At 45.1% G+C, this 19,666-nt stretch overlaps 1 protein-coding gene across 5 annotated transcripts in view; it reads left to right on the top strand.

Annotated features, from left to right (window-relative positions):
* DOCK7 (dedicator of cytokinesis 7) overlaps positions 1 to 19,666 on the top strand; it is a 139,910-nt gene that overhangs the window by 91,861 nt on the left and 28,383 nt on the right. For all 5 annotated transcript variants that reach the window (XM_048860668.2, XM_048860669.2, XM_075131784.1 and 2 more), the window contains 8 exons: positions 365 to 535; positions 1,315 to 1,454; positions 9,233 to 9,402; positions 11,546 to 11,700; positions 12,782 to 12,964; positions 13,651 to 13,786; positions 15,075 to 15,171; positions 19,534 to 19,630. In XM_048860668.2, coding sequence (XP_048716625.2) covers positions 365 to 535; positions 1,315 to 1,454; positions 9,233 to 9,402; positions 11,546 to 11,700; positions 12,782 to 12,964; positions 13,651 to 13,786; positions 15,075 to 15,171; positions 19,534 to 19,630 — 1,149 coding nt within the window. The remainder of the gene's footprint in view (positions 1 to 364; positions 536 to 1,314; positions 1,455 to 9,232; positions 9,403 to 11,545; positions 11,701 to 12,781; positions 12,965 to 13,650; positions 13,787 to 15,074; positions 15,172 to 19,533; positions 19,631 to 19,666) is intronic.

Here is a 19,666-nt window from a genome sequence, read left to right on the forward strand (position 1 = left end):
GTTGTCCTTGATCTTATTTGTGCAACTGCCTACTGAAATCAGTAGGAGTTCAATATCGCATGTGAAGTAGATGGGACTTAATTTTTAATTGTAAATAGTATGCCTGTTATGCAAAAGTTATATTGTTATAAGCATTGTTGGCTGTGGTAAATGTTAAATGTACAGTTCCCCTATGTGAGACTTTTAATTGAAACTACAAAGAAGTGGTGTGTGTCTCACTGCTATTTAACGACAGCTAAAGCATTATAAACCCCTTTAATCTGGTCCTTCAGCTGTATAACACGGTGATGGAGGATATGTCAGAAGTCACATGCTGCATTTGTGTGCTGTATTACTATTAACTGTATAACTGTGTTCTTGCCAGGTGTCTTCAAAGCTTTATTCCTTACCAAATCCGAGTATCCTTGTGTCCTTGAGACTGGACTTCCTCCGCATTATCTGCAGCCATGAGCACTACGTCACCCTGAATTTACCCTGTAGCCTACTCACGCCACCTGCATCTCCCTCACCGTCTGTGTCTTCAGCAACTTCTCAGGTAGGCAAAGCAGCAAAGGCCACATGTGGAAATTCAAGCTGAGCTTTGTTCATAGGAGTAAATTTCAGAGACAGGTGTGTAACATACATGTTCAAGTTCCTTTCCTGCTAATGCCTCTTTGATCACTTATTTAAAAAGTACGGGCAATGCAGGTAGAATGGCTTAGAGGGGCCTATGGGCAATACGTTTGGCATTACTCTTTGCAGCTGAGTTACCCATCTTAGAATTGCCGTAATGAAAGCTTAAAGTGTGTCTCTGAAACCCTAAACTTCTAGCCATATTGTGCAAGCAGAACATTTTTCTTTGAAGCGAAGAACAGTAGGCTTTTATTCAGGCTTGTGCTGATCTTCTGTGATCATTAAAATAACCAAGGTCCATTTATTATCACTTTGTAACATCCAAGCATCATTCTACTACCTTGTCCCATCCTGTGCAAAAGAGCACATGTGCAGAAAATAGTCATTTCTCAGCAAGCACGTTGCCTTGTTCAATAGCACTGCTCTTGCTCATCAGATTAGCTGTTTTCTCGTCATCTGGTTTGTAATGCATATACTTAACTAAGAAGGGAACAAAAGTAAAATGTATCTACTCTGAATTATTGAAGGTTAATGAAGTTCCATGTGACATAAGTAGATATGTAGCCAAAAAATGAGTGAAATAGTGGCTGACATTAAGATTTTCTTGAATTCTGCACAGGCTTGTCATGTATTTCATAAACTGTATCTTCTGTGTCCTCAGTTGCTCATTACACAACTTTTAACACTTGGGTTTTTCAACAGAGTTCTGGATTCTCTACAAATGTCCAAGACCAGAAGATTGCAAATATGTTTGAATTGTCTGTGCCTTTCCGCCAGCAGCATTACTTGGCAGGGCTTGTGTTAACAGAGCTGGCTGTCATTTTAGATCCTGATGCTGAAGGGTGAGTTTTCAACTTTTTCCCAAGAGGTTACCATAATCTAAGTAGATGGTGGCTCACAAGCAAACTACTGCCATGGTCAGAGCTAATTTACATGTATAATCTGAGAGGAGAGTGGGAATAGGAAACAAGTCCTCCAACCCGAGAATCCTCCCCTCCAACTTGCTCTGCCCCAATTCCTATCTCTTTTAACCCTGACTCTCCAATCCTGTTTACAGGCACATTCTCCTAGCTGAGAATGAGGGGATGAGAGTCTCCCATTGGAGCCTTTCAGTGGTACTCTTCAGTTGGCTTTGGAGGCTGCTGTTGAGCAGTATCAGAAAGTAGCTTTTTGCAGCAGTAGCAAGAACATAATTTTCAAGGGTCAGAAAATGTCTGCTGATGTTGGGTTTAGGTGTAGTAGCGCCTTTCATCTGAGGATCTCAAAGCACTTTATAAATATAAATTAAGTCTCACAACTCCCCTGTAAGACCGGTAAATATAGCTGTACTACAGATGGATAAAGTGAAACATAGAGTATTTTAAAGTTGTTTGGCAAGGTTATGCAGCAAGAAATTTTCAGAGCTTGGAATACTGCCCAATAATCATAGGACTGGAAGAGACCTCTAGAGGTCATCTAGTCCAATCTGCCCCCGCCCACTTCCCACCCCATGACTGCCCCCCTCAGAACCCCAACCCATACAACCCCCCTGCTCCTTGTCCCCTGACTGCCCCCCTCAGAACCCCAACCCATACAACCCCCCTGCTCCTTGTCCCCTGACTGCCCCTCTCAGAACCCCAACCCATACAACCCCCCTGCTCCTTGTCCCCCTATTCAATCCCCCATGTTTCCTGACCGCCCCCCCACCCCATTCAACCGCCCCCTGCTCCCTACCCCCTGACTGCCCCTCGGAATCTCCTGCCCCTTATCCATATCCAACCCCCGCTCCCCACCCACTTACCATGGCGCTCAGAGCGGCAGGAGCTTGCAGCCACGGCGCCGTGCTCCCTGGCAGGAGCGGCAGGCCAGAGCTCTGGCAGCGCAGCAAGCTGAGGCTGCAGGGGTGGGGGGACGGCAGGGGAGGGGCTGGGGGCTAGCCTCCCCGACTGGGAGCTCAAGGGCCGGGCAGGACGGTCCCGCAGGCCGTAGTTTGCCCACCTCTGGTCTAACCTGCTCTTAAAAATCTCCAATGATGGAGATTCCACAGCTTCCCTAGACAACTTATTTCAGTGCTTAACCACCCTGACAGTTAGGAAGTTTTTCCTAAAGTCCAACCTAAACCTCCCTTGCTGCAATTTAAGCCCATTGCTTCTTGTCCTATCCTCAGAGGTTAAAGGGAACAATTCTTCTCCCTCCTCCTTGTAACAACCTTTTATATACTTGAAAACTGTTATCATGTCCCCTCTCAGTCTTCTCTTTTCCAGACTAAACAAATCCAATATTTTCAATCTTCCCTCATAGGTAAGGCTGCGGGTTTGTCATGGAAGTCAGTGACTCGGTGACTTCTGCAGCAGCCAGTGCGCCTGCAGCAGCCACCAACCTCCCCTTCCCTCCCCCCAGCAGGAGGAGATTTTGGGTGTGGGACGGGGAAGGAGATTGGGACACTGGACGGGGTGAGACGGGTGCTGGGTGGTGCTTACCTTGGGGCTCCCCGGAAGCGGCGCCATCCTCCTCACTCAGTTGCTATGCAGAGGCGTGGCCAGGCAGCTCTGCGCGCTGCCTCTGCCCAGAGTGCTGTCTTTGCAGCTCTCATTGGCCCAGGTACAAAGGGTACTTTTACATAGCAGAACACATTCCTCACGTACCACCTATCTTCGTCAGTGGACGAGATTCACGCTCTGGTGCTCTGAGAAACAAACCTCTCCTACTTCCGCACCTCTTCCATTAATACTCAACTACCTTTTAGAGCTTAAACTATCTGGACTCTCCCTCAGCTCCATCAAAGTTGCAATTACGGTGTTCTACCACAAGACTGGAGAAACCACTATCTTTGCTCATCCCATCACAAAGAGGTTGCTCAAGGGCCTCCAATCCCTATACCCAGACATTAAACCGCTCACTCCACCTTGGGACCTTCACTTAGTCCTACCATGTTTGACGCAACAACCATTTGAACTGCTAGCAACATGCTCTGTCCTGCACCTATCCATGACAACTGCGTTTTTAGTGGCAATTACCTCTCCCAGACGTGCAGGAGAAATCGGAGCGCTCATGGCGGATCTACCGTACACTGTATTTTTTAAGGACAAAAGTCACCCTCCGACCGCACCCCAAATTTCTTCCCAAGGTGCACGTGTATGTTCACATCAATGAACCTATCCACTTACCTTTTTCCCTAAGCTGCAAAGCAAACACTTTTGAGTCAACAGTACACACACTAGATGTGTGCAGAGCTTTGTCTTTTTACTTGAACAGGACCAAAGCCTTTAGGAATTCCCGAAACTCTTTGTTTCCATTGTGGAATGCTCCAGAGGTACAGCCATCTCTACTCCGAGACTTTCCAATTGGATAGCAGGTTGCATTCGCCTTCATTATCAATTGAAGAACATGACTCCTCCCACTTCTATCAGAGCACACTCCACCAGATCCCTGTCGACAGCTGTGGCTTTCCTACATAACGTTCCCCTCGCAGATACTTGCCACTTGGGCTTCCAAACATACCTTTGCAAAACACTGTGCTCTTACCCGAGGACCCCTAACTGATACACGTATGGGCAGGGCTGTATTATCCACAGCTTTCTTACCAGATCCGAAGTCCCTACCTCCTTAAGAGACACTGCTTTTCAGTCACCTGGAGTGGAGCACCCACAGGGACATCTCTCTCAAGAAGAGGAGGTTACTCACCTGTGCAGTAACTGCATTCTTCGAGATGTGGGTGCTCCACTATCCACCCTCCTCCCCTCTACTTTGGAGTTGGAGTGGTCTCCGTTGTAGAGAAGGAACTGAGGAGCCCGGCCATGCACACGTGCTGTTGAGTCACGGCTGGCGCACGTGGTAGGCACCGTGCGTGCACGGCCTGTACAGGTACTGCTGTAGAAATCTCTGAGTGAAGGCACAGGGGCGCACCCACACTTGGAGTGGAGCACCCACAGGGATACTCATCTCAAATAACATCAGTTACTACACAGGTGAGTAACCTCCTCTTCTCTGCACTCTGTCTGCTCTTATCTAGCCTGCCTGCTGAGCTCTCTATCACATGGGAAACCCCTTTCACCCAAAGACACAGAGCCGTCAGCGTTATCAGTGCTAAGCATGGACTAGTTCCAGTGGGTCTGGACATTGACCCAAGCTTTTGTTCAGCTGCCCTGCCGCACAATGGAATTCACTGCTCAGACCAGCTTCACCTCCATCCCTGGCAGTGTGGTCACTTACACTGTGAGCAGCCACACACTCTCACACAACTTGGTGCTGGATGGAAAGCCACTGGGAAGCAGATTGTGTGAAAATGTGAGGTCCAGAAGGTCTAAGGGGTAAAAAAATAAATAAAAAATCCTTAATGTGATGGTTAAGACTAGATCTGCCTATTTGGCTGATTATATTTTGTGCTGCAAATAGATACTTTAAACATTATTTCCCCTGTTTGAGTCGTATGTTCAAGTAACTCACCCATTCATTTTCAAAAGTGCTTTTCCCATTTGCTTTTGAAGCTTTCTATACCCAGGCTCACATGTGCTGGCTCCATTCTGATGACACACACATCATAATTTCAAGGAGGAGTCCCTGGAATGGGTCAAAGAAGCTGCAACTGGAAAGGGAAAACAGAGTAAAAACTAGTTTAGTCGTTTGTTAGAAAATATAGCCACGTTGCTCACTGCCTAAGGGCCAGATTCTGATCCCTTTACTCAAGTTGGGTAGCACCTTCCTCCTCCAAGAGTCCTATTGACTCAGTGGAATTGTGGAGGAAGGTACGTACTATTGAACACAAGGGAATCAGAATCTGGCCCTCCATGTTTGGGACAGCTCCCCATAAAACAAAGAATATATAATACAACTGTGCAACACCTGAATATAGGGTAAATCTTGGGCTGAGATGGCAAAGAGACCAGCTGTGGGCAGCGAGACCTATTTAATGCAAGCTCAGCTAGCAAGACTAATAGATCTTCTTTGTTATTCTCTGATATGGCTCGGGAATATCAGCTTCCATCTCCTTCATGCCAACAATGGAAAGTGGTGGTGGAGCAGAGACAAAGTTAAAGTTGCACTGAAATTTCTGTTTGATTGTGTTACATAAGCTGGGCAATCCTGTGATCTCCAAGGCAGTTTTTCCTTTAGCTTTTACTAATGGGACATAAAGGCAGTTACTTTACAATTATAGCAAAGAACTTTTTTCTGATCATGGTTTGTAATTTCCTGACACTTTAAATGTTTCCTTCCTAGTTGTGTTAGGTCCCAGTGACACCGCACATATAACCAAGCTGGAAGACCCAGTTACAATGCAGTTGTTTTATAAGCTAACAGGGGTAACACCCTGAGTATGTCCCTGTAACCTGTTTAAAAATTAGGACAATCCAAGGTTTATTTACAAATGGTAGCCTTTTGTAACCAGCTCCACTGACTTAGTAATAGTTGTAGAGTAGATGATGCCTGAAATACACAGCGCACTTTAATACCTAAGAGTCAAATCCACAAAGGTGTGGAGCATGGAAAGTCTTCCCTGCTTCATGGATTGGATCAAAGAACCTTGAGGAGGGTCAAGCTTGTTGCCTATAGAGGACAGAGAGGTTCTGCATCTGCTCTGCAGGCAGTTATAGAACTACCCAAGGGTTTTTCCGATTTCTTTCCTTTTCACGGAGGCCACCGAGGTTGCCAAAGTCCCAGGCCATCAGCGTATTGAAGGAGTGGGGCTCTCCTGCGGTTCAGAGAAAAAATAACTTACATATTGGAAAAGGAATGTGTTGCCGGTGACCTGCAAAAGGGGAAAACATCTAGACTGTGTCCTCTTTTGCATCTTTACAGGAAAAACAAGAGCAGAAAGGTTCTTTTGCTCTTGTTTTTCCTGTTTGTTTGGGGGATTTTTTTAAATTAGAAATATCAGGAATATGTACCCTTATCTTCCTGTTCTTCTTTGAGTGCTGGTCCTTATGTGTATTCCGCACATGGGCTGCACATGCATGGCATGCTCCTGAGTTTGGAAATTCCAACAAGCCGTGTCCACTTGTTCCCCTTGTGCTCCAGACTGAGGACATTAGAGGCAGTGCAGGCAGATGCCTCTTCAGTTCCTTCTTACCACTACATGGAATCCCTGTGTCCACAGATTTCTCCAGCTTTTATCCCTATACTCTGTAAATAAATCTGTAAATAATTTATAACTGCATCGCTGTCCAAGCCACTCATCTTCCAGGGGCCCAAAACTCCTTAGCAGACAACCTGAGCAAGCACTTCTCTGCAGCTCACAAGAGGGAGATACACAGCTCTATCCTGAGCAAGATAGTCGCTCACTGGGGAGCACCTCAATGGGATTTCTTCCCAAATGAACAGGAAGCTTCCTTTTTACTGCCCCAGAGGAGCTAAGGGTTGCGGTTCCAAGGGCATGCTCTTCTGTGGACATGCAATCTCAGACATGCCTTCTCTCCTATTTGCCTGTTACAAAGGTCTGTCAGGACTGTCCCAGACAGTTTTGGTTTACAGAGCTCCTGAGGATGTCAATCTGTCCTCCTATCAGGATCCACCCCTTCCTGGATCTCCTTACTCAAGAAGGGGGCAGAAGCAGAAACCCCAATCCAGAACTACTCCTCCTAATGGCCTGGTGTTTGGATGGGCATCAGAACTAGGATGCTTTTGCTCAGCATCCCTCCAAGCTATTCTTACTCAAAGTAGAAAAGACTCAACTAGAACCTGCTGCCTAGCTAAATGGAGACTTTTTCTGCCTGGGTTCAGCATAAGCAGCTGTCTCCAAATTCTGGAAGTATCCCAGTTGTTTTAGATTGACTTCTGTTTTTAAAACATTCAGGTCTTTCCATTTGCTCTCACTGCGGGTCCATCTAGCAGTGATCAGTGCCTTCTTTCCTCCAGTAATGGATGTTCCATCTTTACTCACCCTATTACAATGAGATTTCTGAAAGGCCTAGTTAGGACCTTTTCACCAGTTGTCAAACCTACACCCCCGTTGGACCTCAATTTGTACTATCAGCACTCCCTGGGCCACCGTTTGAACCCTTGGCAACAAGTTCCGTGTCCCACCTGTCCATGAAGATTGCATTCTGAGTGACTATTACCTTAGCCAGAAGGGTGAATGAGATGGGAGCCCTCATGGCAAACCAACCATATACTGTTTTTTGCAAGGAAAAGGTCTCTCTTCAATAACATCCTAAATTCCTCCCCAAGGTTCTTATGAAATTCTGTGTCACTTTCCTGTTTTCTTCCCAAAACCCCACATCTCTTTGAGGAAGGAGAACTTCATTCCCTTGACATCAGACATACCTTAGCATTCTACCTGCAGAGAACCAAATCTATCTGAAAGTCTCCTAGGCCATTTCTTGCCGTAGCAGAAAGGTTGTGAGGACAAGCTGTATCCTCTCAGAGAATCTTTACATAGATTTCTGGATGCATCAGTGTCTGCAACCAATTAGCATATATCCCTCCACCTGACGGGAGAAGGGCACACTCCACCAGAGCACAAGCTGCCTCTACAGCATCACCGCAGGAAGAACCGTTCCTGGACATATTCGGAGCGGCTATCTGGAATTCCATTTGCACGTTCACAAAATATTTCGTGCTATCGTTCAAGCCTCCGCTGTGGATGCAGTCCTTTTGACATCTTTCTTGCCAGCTTCCTCACACCCTTCTCCAGTCTGAAGACTGCTTGCCAGTCACCCATGTGTGGAATACATATAGGGACCAGCACTTGAAGAAGAAATGGAGGTTACTTACCCGTCACTGGAAGTTCTTCGAGATGTGTGGTCCCTGTCTGTATTCCACTGCCCACCCTCCATCTCCTCTGCTTTGGATCTTTATGGATTCACTGTAAGAAGAGGAACTGGAGAGGTGCTGGCCTCCACTTCTTCTTATGTGCTCATAAGGCTGGAGCACAAGGAGAACTACTGCATATGTGTGGGCCACCGGACACTGCTTGTTAGAATTTCTGGACTCTGGCGCATGGTAGCCGCGTGCCCCCACATGTGGAATACAGATCGGGACCACACATCTCAAAGACTTTCCAGTTTCAGGTAAGCAAGCTCCTTGTTTTTTCACTAGTTGACTCCTTGGAGGACCAGAGAACTGGGGAAAAGTTTTTTCAGCTGAAGGGTCAGGCATGTTCAAATCTTGTATAAAGAGAATTTTTATCATAAGGTGCTCGTCAGAAGTTTCAGTTAAATAAGTATTAACAAAAACCAAAGTTTTAAACAGTCTAACTAAAAACCCTGAGCCTTCTCAGGTTTCTTTCTTTTGTGTCTTGTGATGATGTAATCCCATTAGTTCTCCAGTTGTAAATTTGTGAGACTCTACAAACAAGACCTGGTACGTCAAACGTAGCACGAGTAGATTTCTTCAATAGAAGGATTCTGGGGCACTCACATAGTATCAGTTCTGAAGGACCTGCAGGCCTGTATGTCAGTGAAGGAGTTTTTCTCATTTACATTCTTTGTGCTACAGTTAAAATTACTACTTAGCTGCCAGTGAATTCATGAAAGCCTGTCTCCAAAATGAGTCTGAGATTGAGAAATATTGCATAACGATATGTGTATATGCACGCCAGGTTAAAAATAAAAAACACTTGTTTTTTTTAAAGGTACTTAGTTACAAAGTAGTGTTTGCTTTCAAGGTATTAACCAATCCCTATGACTCAACTCTCTTTTAACAGTTTGTTTGGATTGCATAAGAAGGTCATCAATATGGTACACAATTTACTGTCCAGTCACGACTCCGATCCACGGTACTCTGACCCACAGGTAAAGGCCCGGGTGGCTATGCTGTATCTACCTCTGATTGGCGTGATCATGGAAACCGTGCCCCAGCTATATGATTTTACAGGTATTTTGTGCACCAAGCTTTGCATATATGTTGAATTACTCCCAACTTTTGAGCATATTAAGTCAGTCCTGTTGGAGTGAGCAACCAAACTGTTCAGGTAGCCTTGCTATTTTCAACGTATATTATTTATTTATTTATTTGTATTACCATAGTGACCAAGAGCCCTAGTCAAGGACCAGGACCCATTGTACTAGATGCTATACAAAGAGAATAAAAAGACGATTCCAGCTTAAAATCTACGTATAAAACTAGAGTCAACTGGTGGCTACAGAAAGGTTGCCGGGAGTACAGGGAAACAATGAGACAATATTGATCGTCAAGATAGCTAGTGAGCACAGTAAGCTACCAGCTGCAAAATGTATGCTCAACATTGCCTTGCATAAAAGCTGTATTTGTCCACTTGTTTGCACATAACCAGTAATTCATTGTGCATGAGTGTCCTTTTGCCCGTGTGGATGTAGGATTTTACCACATGCAAATTTTGCAGGCACAATTTATTTTATATAGACTAATAGAAGAAGAAGTGTCTATCTAGACACCCTAAACCTCTCTGTTACATACTTAAAAATACATCCAATCAAAGAGACAACAGCTCCATACATGTAACAATAGTACCAACAGACAGCACCAAAAAACCAAATTCCCATGTTCCTTTACACATTACCTGATGTTTTCTTCTGCAGTAGCTCTCCTACAGTCTGCCAGACCGTGTCCTGAAGGGTGAAATGTTTGGGCTATTTCAGACCAGGGTGGGGAAGCTGGATATGAAATAGTCTGACATATAGCTAGGGCCCTATCAAATTTACAGTCAATTTTGGTCAAGTTCACGGTCACAGGATTTAAAAAATCATAAATTTCACAGTTTCAGATACTTATATCTGAAATTTCACGGTGTTATAAACCTTGGGGGGTCCCAGCCCAAAAGGGGGCTTTGAGGGGGTCACAAGGCTATTGTAGGGGGGTTGTGGTATTGCCACCCTTACTTCTGCACTGTTGCTGGCATCTGAGCTGCCTTCAGAGCTGGGCACCCACAGCCAACCCAAGGCCCCTTTAACCTCTGGGTGCCAGGGTGCTGGGCCTGGAGCTGGGGAGGGGCAGGGTTGGGGGTGCCCTGGCCAAGGGCTCCTACCATATGCCAGGCTTCAGCCGCTGGTCCTGGCTGGGCTGTTGTGGGATGGGACTTCCTCTTCCCCTGCAGGGGCCACTCCTTGGGGCTGGTCAGACGAACTTCCAGGAACCTCCCCAGGCTGTAGGAAGCTCTGCAGCTACTGGCTGTGAGCCCAGCTCTGAAGGCATCGCCGCTGCCAGCAGCAGTGCAGAAATAAGGGTGGCATGCTATGGTATTGCCACCTTTACTTCTGCGCTGCTGCTGGCTGCAGCACTGCCTTCAGAGCTGGGCGGCCGGCCGGCAACCATCGCTCTCCAGCCGCCCAGCTCTGATGGCAACATAGAAGTAAAATTGGCAATGCAACCCCTCTACAGTAGCCTTGTGACCCTGCACAACCCCCTTTTGGATTGGGACCCCCAGTTCGAGAAACACTGGTCTCCTGTATAGTATAGGGTAGAAGCACACACAAGGCAAGATTTCACGTGGGGGAGACCATATTTCATGGTCTGTGACTAGTTGCATGGGCTTGAATTTGGTAGCAATTTAGCATGCTTCTTTGAGCATTTCAGCCCTTTAAGTTAAATGACATGGTGAAGGCTTTGGGGGAAATTTTCAGAAGTGCCTAAGTATCTTAAGAGTCTGTATCCCATTTTCAAAAGTGACTTAGGCACTTAGGTTCCCTAAGTCCTGTTGACTTTTAATGAAACGTGGACTCCATAGTGCCTAGGTCACTTTAGAAAATGAGACTAAAGCTCCAAAATTCCATAGTCATTTTTGAAAAATTTTCCCTTAGTCTCATATGTTTGATTTACATAACTAGAGAGAGAGAGAGAGAATCCCCATTTGCTAGCGATACCAGTCTAACTATAACATAACGAGAGAGAGAGAGAGAATCCCCATTTGCTAGCGATACCAGTCTAACGTAATTTTTTCAGTGACCATTACCAGACAGTTAAATGAAACCAACAGAGAGAAGCTGTGAGGAATGGACCTTTGAATGCACCATTTGACTGGGGTGCGTGTGTTTCCCTGCAGAGACTCACAATCAGCGAGGAAGGCCAAGCTGCGTCGCCATCGACGATTATGAAAGCGAAGGTGGAAGCATGATAAGTCAGACAGTTGCCATGGCCATTGCGGGAACATCTGTCCCCCAGCTCACCCGGCCCAGCAGTTTTCTACTCACATCAACGGTACAAAAGTGTTCCCCCTCAGAGCACGTGTAAACAGGCAGATATTTATACGATTATGCCCGAAAGTGATGATCACAAAGCAGCAGGGACAGAGATCAGCATGCACCTGGGCATGTCATGTAGCAGGAGGGAGGGCAGGGGTGGTGGGAGATGTGAAACAGCTAACATTTGCACTAGGTTATTCCTGTCCTTGCGATGGGAGGGAGGGCACATAGTTAGAATGGTCAGTTTTGCCAAGCTTCTGTTCCTCCTTCTCAAAGCAAGCTGATGAAAATGCCATACCATGGCTGCTGTTATGGTCATTGTAGGTGAAATTCACCCTTTTGCCAAGGCTCTCAGCACAAGGCCTCTGCCCCACTTAAATCCCACTTAATCAAGTAATAAATGGAGCTTGAGTGAGGCGTGAGCCTTGGGCTGGCCCTCTGCATAGGGGTGGATTTCACCTTATTTAGGTTACAGTAGCACCCATAGACCCCAGTCAACATTAGGGCCCCATTTTGCTGGGTGCTACACACGTACAAAGGAAGGACAGCCCCTGCAACATAGAGTTTCCAGTCTAATGAGACCGAAACCAAGAGGCTGAATGACTTAGTGGAGGTCTGGGATGAAGGGAACATCAGATTACACAAACCCATCATCTGCAGGTTTCAAGGTTTTTTTTTTTTTTTTTTTTTTCCCCTCTACTGTAATTCTGGTAATGAATGGAGGTCCCTTGCCAGGCTGCTAACTAGCTGGAAATTTATTGAAAGCGTCATAGTGGAGGTGGGTCTTGAGAAGGAGCTTAAAGGAGGACACTCTCATAGCTTGAATTTAGCTTAAAATGCATTGCTAGGGCTGAATTCCAGTGTCTTTTGTGTCATCTGGACTCTGTCAAGGTGTTGCGTCAGTCAAGGGAAACGTGGGTTATTCAGACGTTCGCTCATGATGATTATTTATGCAAATCTGCTCGCCCCTGCCCTTGTCTGATGGATGGTGATCGGTTAGCCCAGCATAGTTACCTGATGCAGCTATTTTTAATGGACTATCAAAGTATTTGGGGCACTAATAAGTGTGGCTGAAGTGATTGTTCCTGTCTGTTCAGACTGGTCGGCAGCACTCGACCTTCTCAGCAGAATCGAGCCGGAGCCTCTTGATCTGCCTCTTGTGGGTCCTCAGGAATGCCGACGAAAGCGTCCTGCAGAAATGGTTCACAGACCTCTCCGTGCTGCAACTCAATCGCTTGCTGGATTTGCTGTATCTCTGTGTCTCCTGTTTTGAGTACAAGGTACGGAAATATTGGTTAGTTGCATTCAAGCTCCCTAGAGGCATGAAATGGGATTTAGACAAGCACCCAGGCACAAAGTGAAAAACAGACGTCCCCACCCCTTACAGAGTGCCAAAGAGCCCCCTTCCATCCATCACCCTCTCCAGGCTGTCTTCTCCTGACCCTCAAAATCCTAGCGCCTGTGCCTCTTTCTGTACACACACCAGCCCCCAGTCCCTCTGCCTCTGTCCCTTCCCCCCCGTCTTCCAGCCACCAAGTGACTCTGCCCCCTCATCACAGAGTGGCTGATTTAAAAAAAGGCTCTGCCAGCTTGCCACTCCCATGGGCAGGCAGGCGGGTGCCTCCCCCTATTATTACCCCAGGGGCTGCCACAGGAAGTAAGAGAAGAGAGAAGCTGACAGTCATATTTACTCACTCTCAGGCATCAGGGAAAATTTCCTGTGGTGGAGATTTAGCAGCTTCCCAGGTCACCGGTTGATCCTCTGCTCCTTCCCTCGGTCGTGTCTCCCTTGTCCTCTCCCCGCTGCAGGCTTGTCAGACCCTGCAGAGGATATCATGGCCTGGACATCTCCTGCAGCACATCCTGGCCCTGTGGGTCTCCTGGCCTCTGTGCATTTAGCCTTGTCCATCCCAGGTAGAAGGAGGCTTCCCTCAACATCTGTGCTTTTCTGGTTTGAAATCTGCAGGGCAAGAAAGTGTTTGAAAGAATGAACAGTCTGACATTTAAGAAGTCGAAGGACATGAGAGCAAAACTTGAAGAAGCTATTTTGGGAAGCATAGGGGCGAGGCAAGAAATGGTGCGAAGAAGCAGAGGGCAGCTAGGTGAGTAAGCGTGCCTGTTGTTGCTGACCTTCCTATATGAGAGTCACTTGAAACTGTCCCCAGAGAGCCCCCAGATCCAGTAGAGTGCTGCAGGATGATATGTGTATCAGTTAAGAGCTCCATCTGAAGAGCTGCACAGAGGAAGCGGTTTGCAGTGCACAAGTTTTATTGGTCCTATAAACCCCAGGAACTATGCTGCATATTTGTGAGCACCATGTGTAGGCACTAACTATTTACACGTGTAGACGTGTCTCATTTATAGAGCACTCCTGTAACAGTGTCTGGGAATGCTAGCCTGACCTTATAGGCAGAACCAACACCCTGTCACTGTATGTCAAGAGTCAGAGTGGAAACTCAGTCCCTGAATGGATGGTGCTTTCTGCTAAAATGATAAGCAGTGAAATAGTTAACAATTTTGGTAATTATATTGCCATCATGTGTCAGAATTAACACCCCATTGAGAGTAAAATTGCTAAATATTGAGTATGATAAGAAGGCTGGTCCGCTGGCTAGGTCACTAGACCCAGGAGAACCAGGGTCAATTTCCAATTCCACCAGAGACTTCTTGTGTGACATAGGCAAGACACTTAGTCTCTACGTATTTCAGTTCCCCATCTGTACAATGGGGATAATAGTATTTCTCTACATCACAGTGGTGGTGTGAGGATAAATACATTAAAGATTAAGACGTGCTTAGATAATACGGTAATGGGGGGCCATATAAGTACAGTAGAACCTCAGAGTTACGAACACCAGAGTTACAAACTGACTAGTCAACTACACACCTCATTTGGAACTGGAAGTACACAATCAGGCAGTAGCAGAGACCCAAAAACAAACAAACAGAAAAACCCCAAATACAATACAGTAGTGTGTTAAATGTAAACTACTAAAAAAAAAGGGGGAAAGTTTCAAAAAAAGATTTGACAAGGTAAGGAAACTGTTTCTGTGCTTGTTTCATTTCAGTTAGGATGGTTAAAAGCAGCATTTTTTCTTCTGTATAGTAAAGTCTCAAAGTTGTATTTTCAGTGTTCAGTTGTAAACTTTTGAAAGAACAACTACAATGTTTTGTTCAGAGTTATGAACATTTCAGAGTTACAAACAATCTCCATTCCCGAGGTGTTCGTAACTCTGCAGTTCTACTGTATGGACAGATAAGTGTTACGGCTTTGCGTGCTATAGAGTTTTATCATGCTGTCTGTCACATTACTTGCAACCAAGTCTTTGGTTGCCACATGGAAAAAGTTAATATTGATTTATTTTTAAAAAATTTGATGTTACCCAACAGAAAGAAGTCCATCTGGGAGTGCGTTTGGAAGTCAAGAGAATCTAAGATGGAGAAAGGATATGACTCACTGGCGTCAAAACACGGAAAAGTTTGACAAGTAACTCTATCTTATCCTTCTACATCAATAACTGAATGGTCACATTGAAAATTCAAGCCCTGACTCTGCTCCCATTGAAGCCAAAGGCAACAGTCCAGTTGTCCTCAGTGTGAGCAAGATCAGGCCATAAGCTCAGACAGGCTGATTATAGGGGAATAGTTTTAATGCTGACAGGCATCGCATCGCTTTCCATTTCTCTCTCAGCATTTCAGAATGAGACTTAAGACTAGTAAACTCCATTATCTTCTTAGATGCCTGTAGTGAGTTGTAATGTAAAGGAAAGATCCATTAGCTATATTCACAGATAGCATTTATGTCTCATGTCATCTTTCCCTTATTCCATGAGAGCATTCTGGAGTTGTCCAAGCATGCTTTCCTTTCCTGTCCTAATCCATCCCTTTGATTGTTTTTCCACATGTGCTGTGTTTTTAGAAGCCACAAACCACTCAGGTACTGTAGCATTGGTGTGTGGCTCTTTTGTGTAATTTTCATTTTGTACATCTTCATTCTCAACAATTGCAGCTCTGTTTGTGATGCTCGGCAGAAGGTTTTTTGTGTGTGTAACTGGCTGAAATAATCCCTTTTGCTTGTCACACCCATTACGTTTTAAGTTCACTTTGTTTTTTGCTAGAAGGCTCAGGAACGGTGTGTGAATTTTGCTGCGCACGTTTTCCATTTTCTAAAATTGCAACCCACAGGCTTCCATTCTCCCTTAGTGGTACTCTGATGTTCATGGATTAGGGCCAGTCCTTTTGCTGGGCCTTCAAACAGCTCAAGTGACAGAGTGGTAGCCATGTTTCATGACAGGTTTCAGAGCGGTAGCCATGTTAGTCTGTATCAGCAAAAAGAACGAGGTGGACTTGTGGCACCTTAGAGACTAACAAATTTATTTGAGCATAAGCTTTCGTGGGCTAAAACCCACTTCATCGGATGCATACAGTGGAAAATACAGTAGGAAGATAGATAGATAGCTATACACAGAGAACATGAAAAAATGGGTGTTGCTGTACACACTAAAAAGAGAGTGATCAATTAAGGTGAACTATTATTAGCAGGAGAAAAAAAACTTTTGTAGTGATAATCAGGATGGCCCATTTCCAACAGTTGACAAGAAGGTGAGAGTAACAGTAGGGGGGGAAATAAGGGGGAAATAGTTTTACTTTGTGTAATGACACATCCACTCCCAGTCTTTATTCAAGCCTAATTTAATGGTGTTCAGGAACTGAGAAATGGCAGCCTTAGAGCCCAAATGGACGGAAGGCCAAGCCACCCACAGTGCATCTACTCCTTCCTCCCACATGGCTGGACCCTGTTTCCCTCCTTCATTTGTGGTCCCGTGGATTTCTGCTGTGCATGGATTCCTGTGCTTTGATCTTGGCGCAACCCTCGGGGGGAGGGATAGCTCAGTGGTTTGAGCATTGGCCTGCTAAACCCAGGGTTGTGAGTTCAATCCTTGAGGGGGCCATTTAGTGATCTGGGGCAAAAATTGGGGATTGGTCCTGCTTTGAGCAGGGGCTTGGACGAGACGACCTCCTGAGGTCCCTTCGAACCGTGATATTCTATGATTCTATGTTCTCTGCCTCATGCCCTCCAGGTTGCAGAGCACCCATCCTATCAACAACATACACTGGGGTACATAGTTCTCCTTCCATGACATCTCCAGAGCACTTGGGACCGGCACAATAGAAATGCAGTATTTTTGCTGTTTGGCCCTAGCATGTCTGTGTAACAAGCTTTGAATAGAATCCCAGAAGATTCACTGTTGCATTTTGCAGACATGCATCAACCCAAGAGTTTTTAGAAATTAGAATTAATATGAAGTGTGCGTGTGTATATATATACACACACACACACACACACACACACACACACACACACACAGATAGACAGGTACACACTACATAATGAATTAATGTTGCATATATACAGTGTATCTTATGCCTCTTCATCCACTTATAATACAATGTTTAAACACATGCCAAAATGAGCTACACGGACACAAGTCAGCCATGCTAAAAGAACTCTTTAACCCTCTCCCCACTTCTCAGGAAAAGCTTGAGTAAATAGCCTTTGTAACATATTCTGAGAGCCATCAAACCTAGATCTAGGAGATAGTCAAGGACTCTTCACTAAGACCACCCACCAGCCCTCAGACATAGGAATTTTTGGCTCAGCTGTCAAGTGTAGGAGGAGATAGGCAGGCTTTAAGGCAACCAGACTCCTGTGTGCAAAGAGCTTTATATCACAATCAGCACCTTGAACTGCATGCTGAAATGAATGGGAAATCAGCACAGTCTGTGGAGCAAAGGTGTGAAATGGTCCAGGTGTGAAACTCCCCTGTATAAGCCAGCAGCCTTACTCTGCAATGGTTGAGGTTTCCAAGGTCTCTCTGAAGTGGAGCACATGTTGGTATGGATGACTGTGGTGAGGTCTGTGTCCAAAAGGAAAGCCTGTAACCATCTAGCAAAAGGGAACTTAAATTCTACGGCGATGGGTCCCTTAAAAATAGTTTGCATGAAGTTGGAAAAAGGCTCTCTTGGCTACTGCTGCAATCTGGATATCCAGAAGCAGCCAGGCAGCTGACAACAAAAGACAGGCATAGCTCCTGAAAATGAAAGGGCTAATCCCACCTCTACCATCTCTGCCAATTGCTTTTCCCCAACTCAGGAATGTAACCTTTTGTTTTGTCAGCCAGGTAGCTTTTATCCAAACCTCCAGACATTGGCAAAGCTGAACTGCGCTGTCGGACCCAGTGAAATAGAGACATAGGAGCAAATTCCTCTGTGGGGTGATTCCATAGCAGCGAATATAAAAAAAAAAAAAAAAACCCACCAGATATGAATTTGGCTTATAGAGCTGTGTGTCATCATCTTGCTGATGGTACTGTACCCCAAACAATCTCTCTCATCCCTGCTAGTGGCCTCACATACCTGTTGAACAGCTGGAGTTTCTAATGGAACTACCATGGTAGCCAAAAGATCATTTACTTTTCTTTCTTAAAAGAAAAATCTGCTAAAACAACTCCATAAACCCGCTCTCCAAGTCATACTTGCACATTCTATTCTGAGCCAAATCTGGCCTCTCTTTTCTGCACAACTTCCACTGTTGCAGTGAGAGTTGTGAGCACATACTCCATCTGCGGGTAGAATTTGACACGTTGAGTTTAACACTAGAATATACACTTTATAACAAATGAATGTAGAGTATTATTCAATACAAAGAATTCTATACAGCCAAGTGAAGTGATCCCACCCAGCCCTTCTTTTTGCAATTGATATCCTTTAAATAGTGGTACAGTCTATGCCTCAATCCAGAGCCTTCATAATGTAGAGATTTAGGACTAAAGTATTCTCTTATAGCACGGCCTCCATGGTAGGCAGGGTGTGGAGCAGGCATGTTGCAGCAGGAGCTTCAGGAGAAAATTTGGTTGAGTCAGCTAGAGTTGCTCCCAGGGCCCTGGAGGAGCCAGTGCTATAGCGGGAGCTCTGGCATCTTTGAAAGGACGGCCTGTGCATTTTGCCTGCATCCAGCCAGCTCATTTGTGCATCCCTCCCATACTGTAGCTTTTCCCTGCACAAGGTTGCAAGGGGAGCACCCTCCCCAGCCACCTTCCTGCTTAGCCAAGCAAGGCAAGCCACAATCACACACTTAAAATTACTACTGGATATTTGCCGAATCCAGCTAATTTTACTGAAGTTCAATAGTGCCACTGAAGACATGGGACCACCAGTGTGAGTAGGACTGGGACCACAGTCAGCTTTTCCAGGAAAGCAGGTCCATTGTATTTAATAGCACAATCATTTGATTTTCTCTGGAAGGCAGATATTTAAAAACCTTTAATATAATGTAGAGGCAAAAAAATAAATACCAGATATACATGCTATGTACAATATACTGGACCCAACCTAGCTACTAGGTAGTTGCAAACTAGTGCGAACAGTGCAAAAATACTAGCTCATAGAGCACCATCTTGTGTTCAGATCCTGTAACATAAAATAAAATCATTCTTTTGTTGCATGCCTTACAATGCTATTAAACCACCTTTGAAGCAGGACTTTGTTGCTGACGCTGTTATTAGAGGGTTACTGGTAGAGTAATGAAAGGAAAAAAAATTATCATGACCCAGCCTGAGGGTGATAAACCTAAATCACATTGAATTTTTTTATACATTAATAAAAAAAACCCAATTCTTTCTCCCTCTATACTCTTACGTATATTAATGCATTTAGATATTCTTGTGGTGTTGTCCGTAACTAACTGTGTGCTTTTATAACAAGGTTTTTCCCACTGGTGAGCCTTGAGAATGTGCTGGCCTGATTTTTAAACTAACTCTAACTTGAGTGCTGTCTTTTCTTCTGTTAGATCAAGGGCAGAGATAGAACATGAAGCTCTTATTGATGGAAATCTTGCAACTGAAGCAAATCTGATTATTTTGGATACATTAGAAATAGTTGTCCAGGTAAGGATGAGGGGGATTTTGCTGATGTCCGAATAA

This window comes from Caretta caretta, chromosome 8 (genome assembly GCF_965140235.1).
Source record: "Caretta caretta isolate rCarCar2 chromosome 8, rCarCar1.hap1, whole genome shotgun sequence".
Lineage (NCBI taxonomy): Eukaryota > Metazoa > Chordata > Testudines > Cheloniidae > Caretta > Caretta caretta.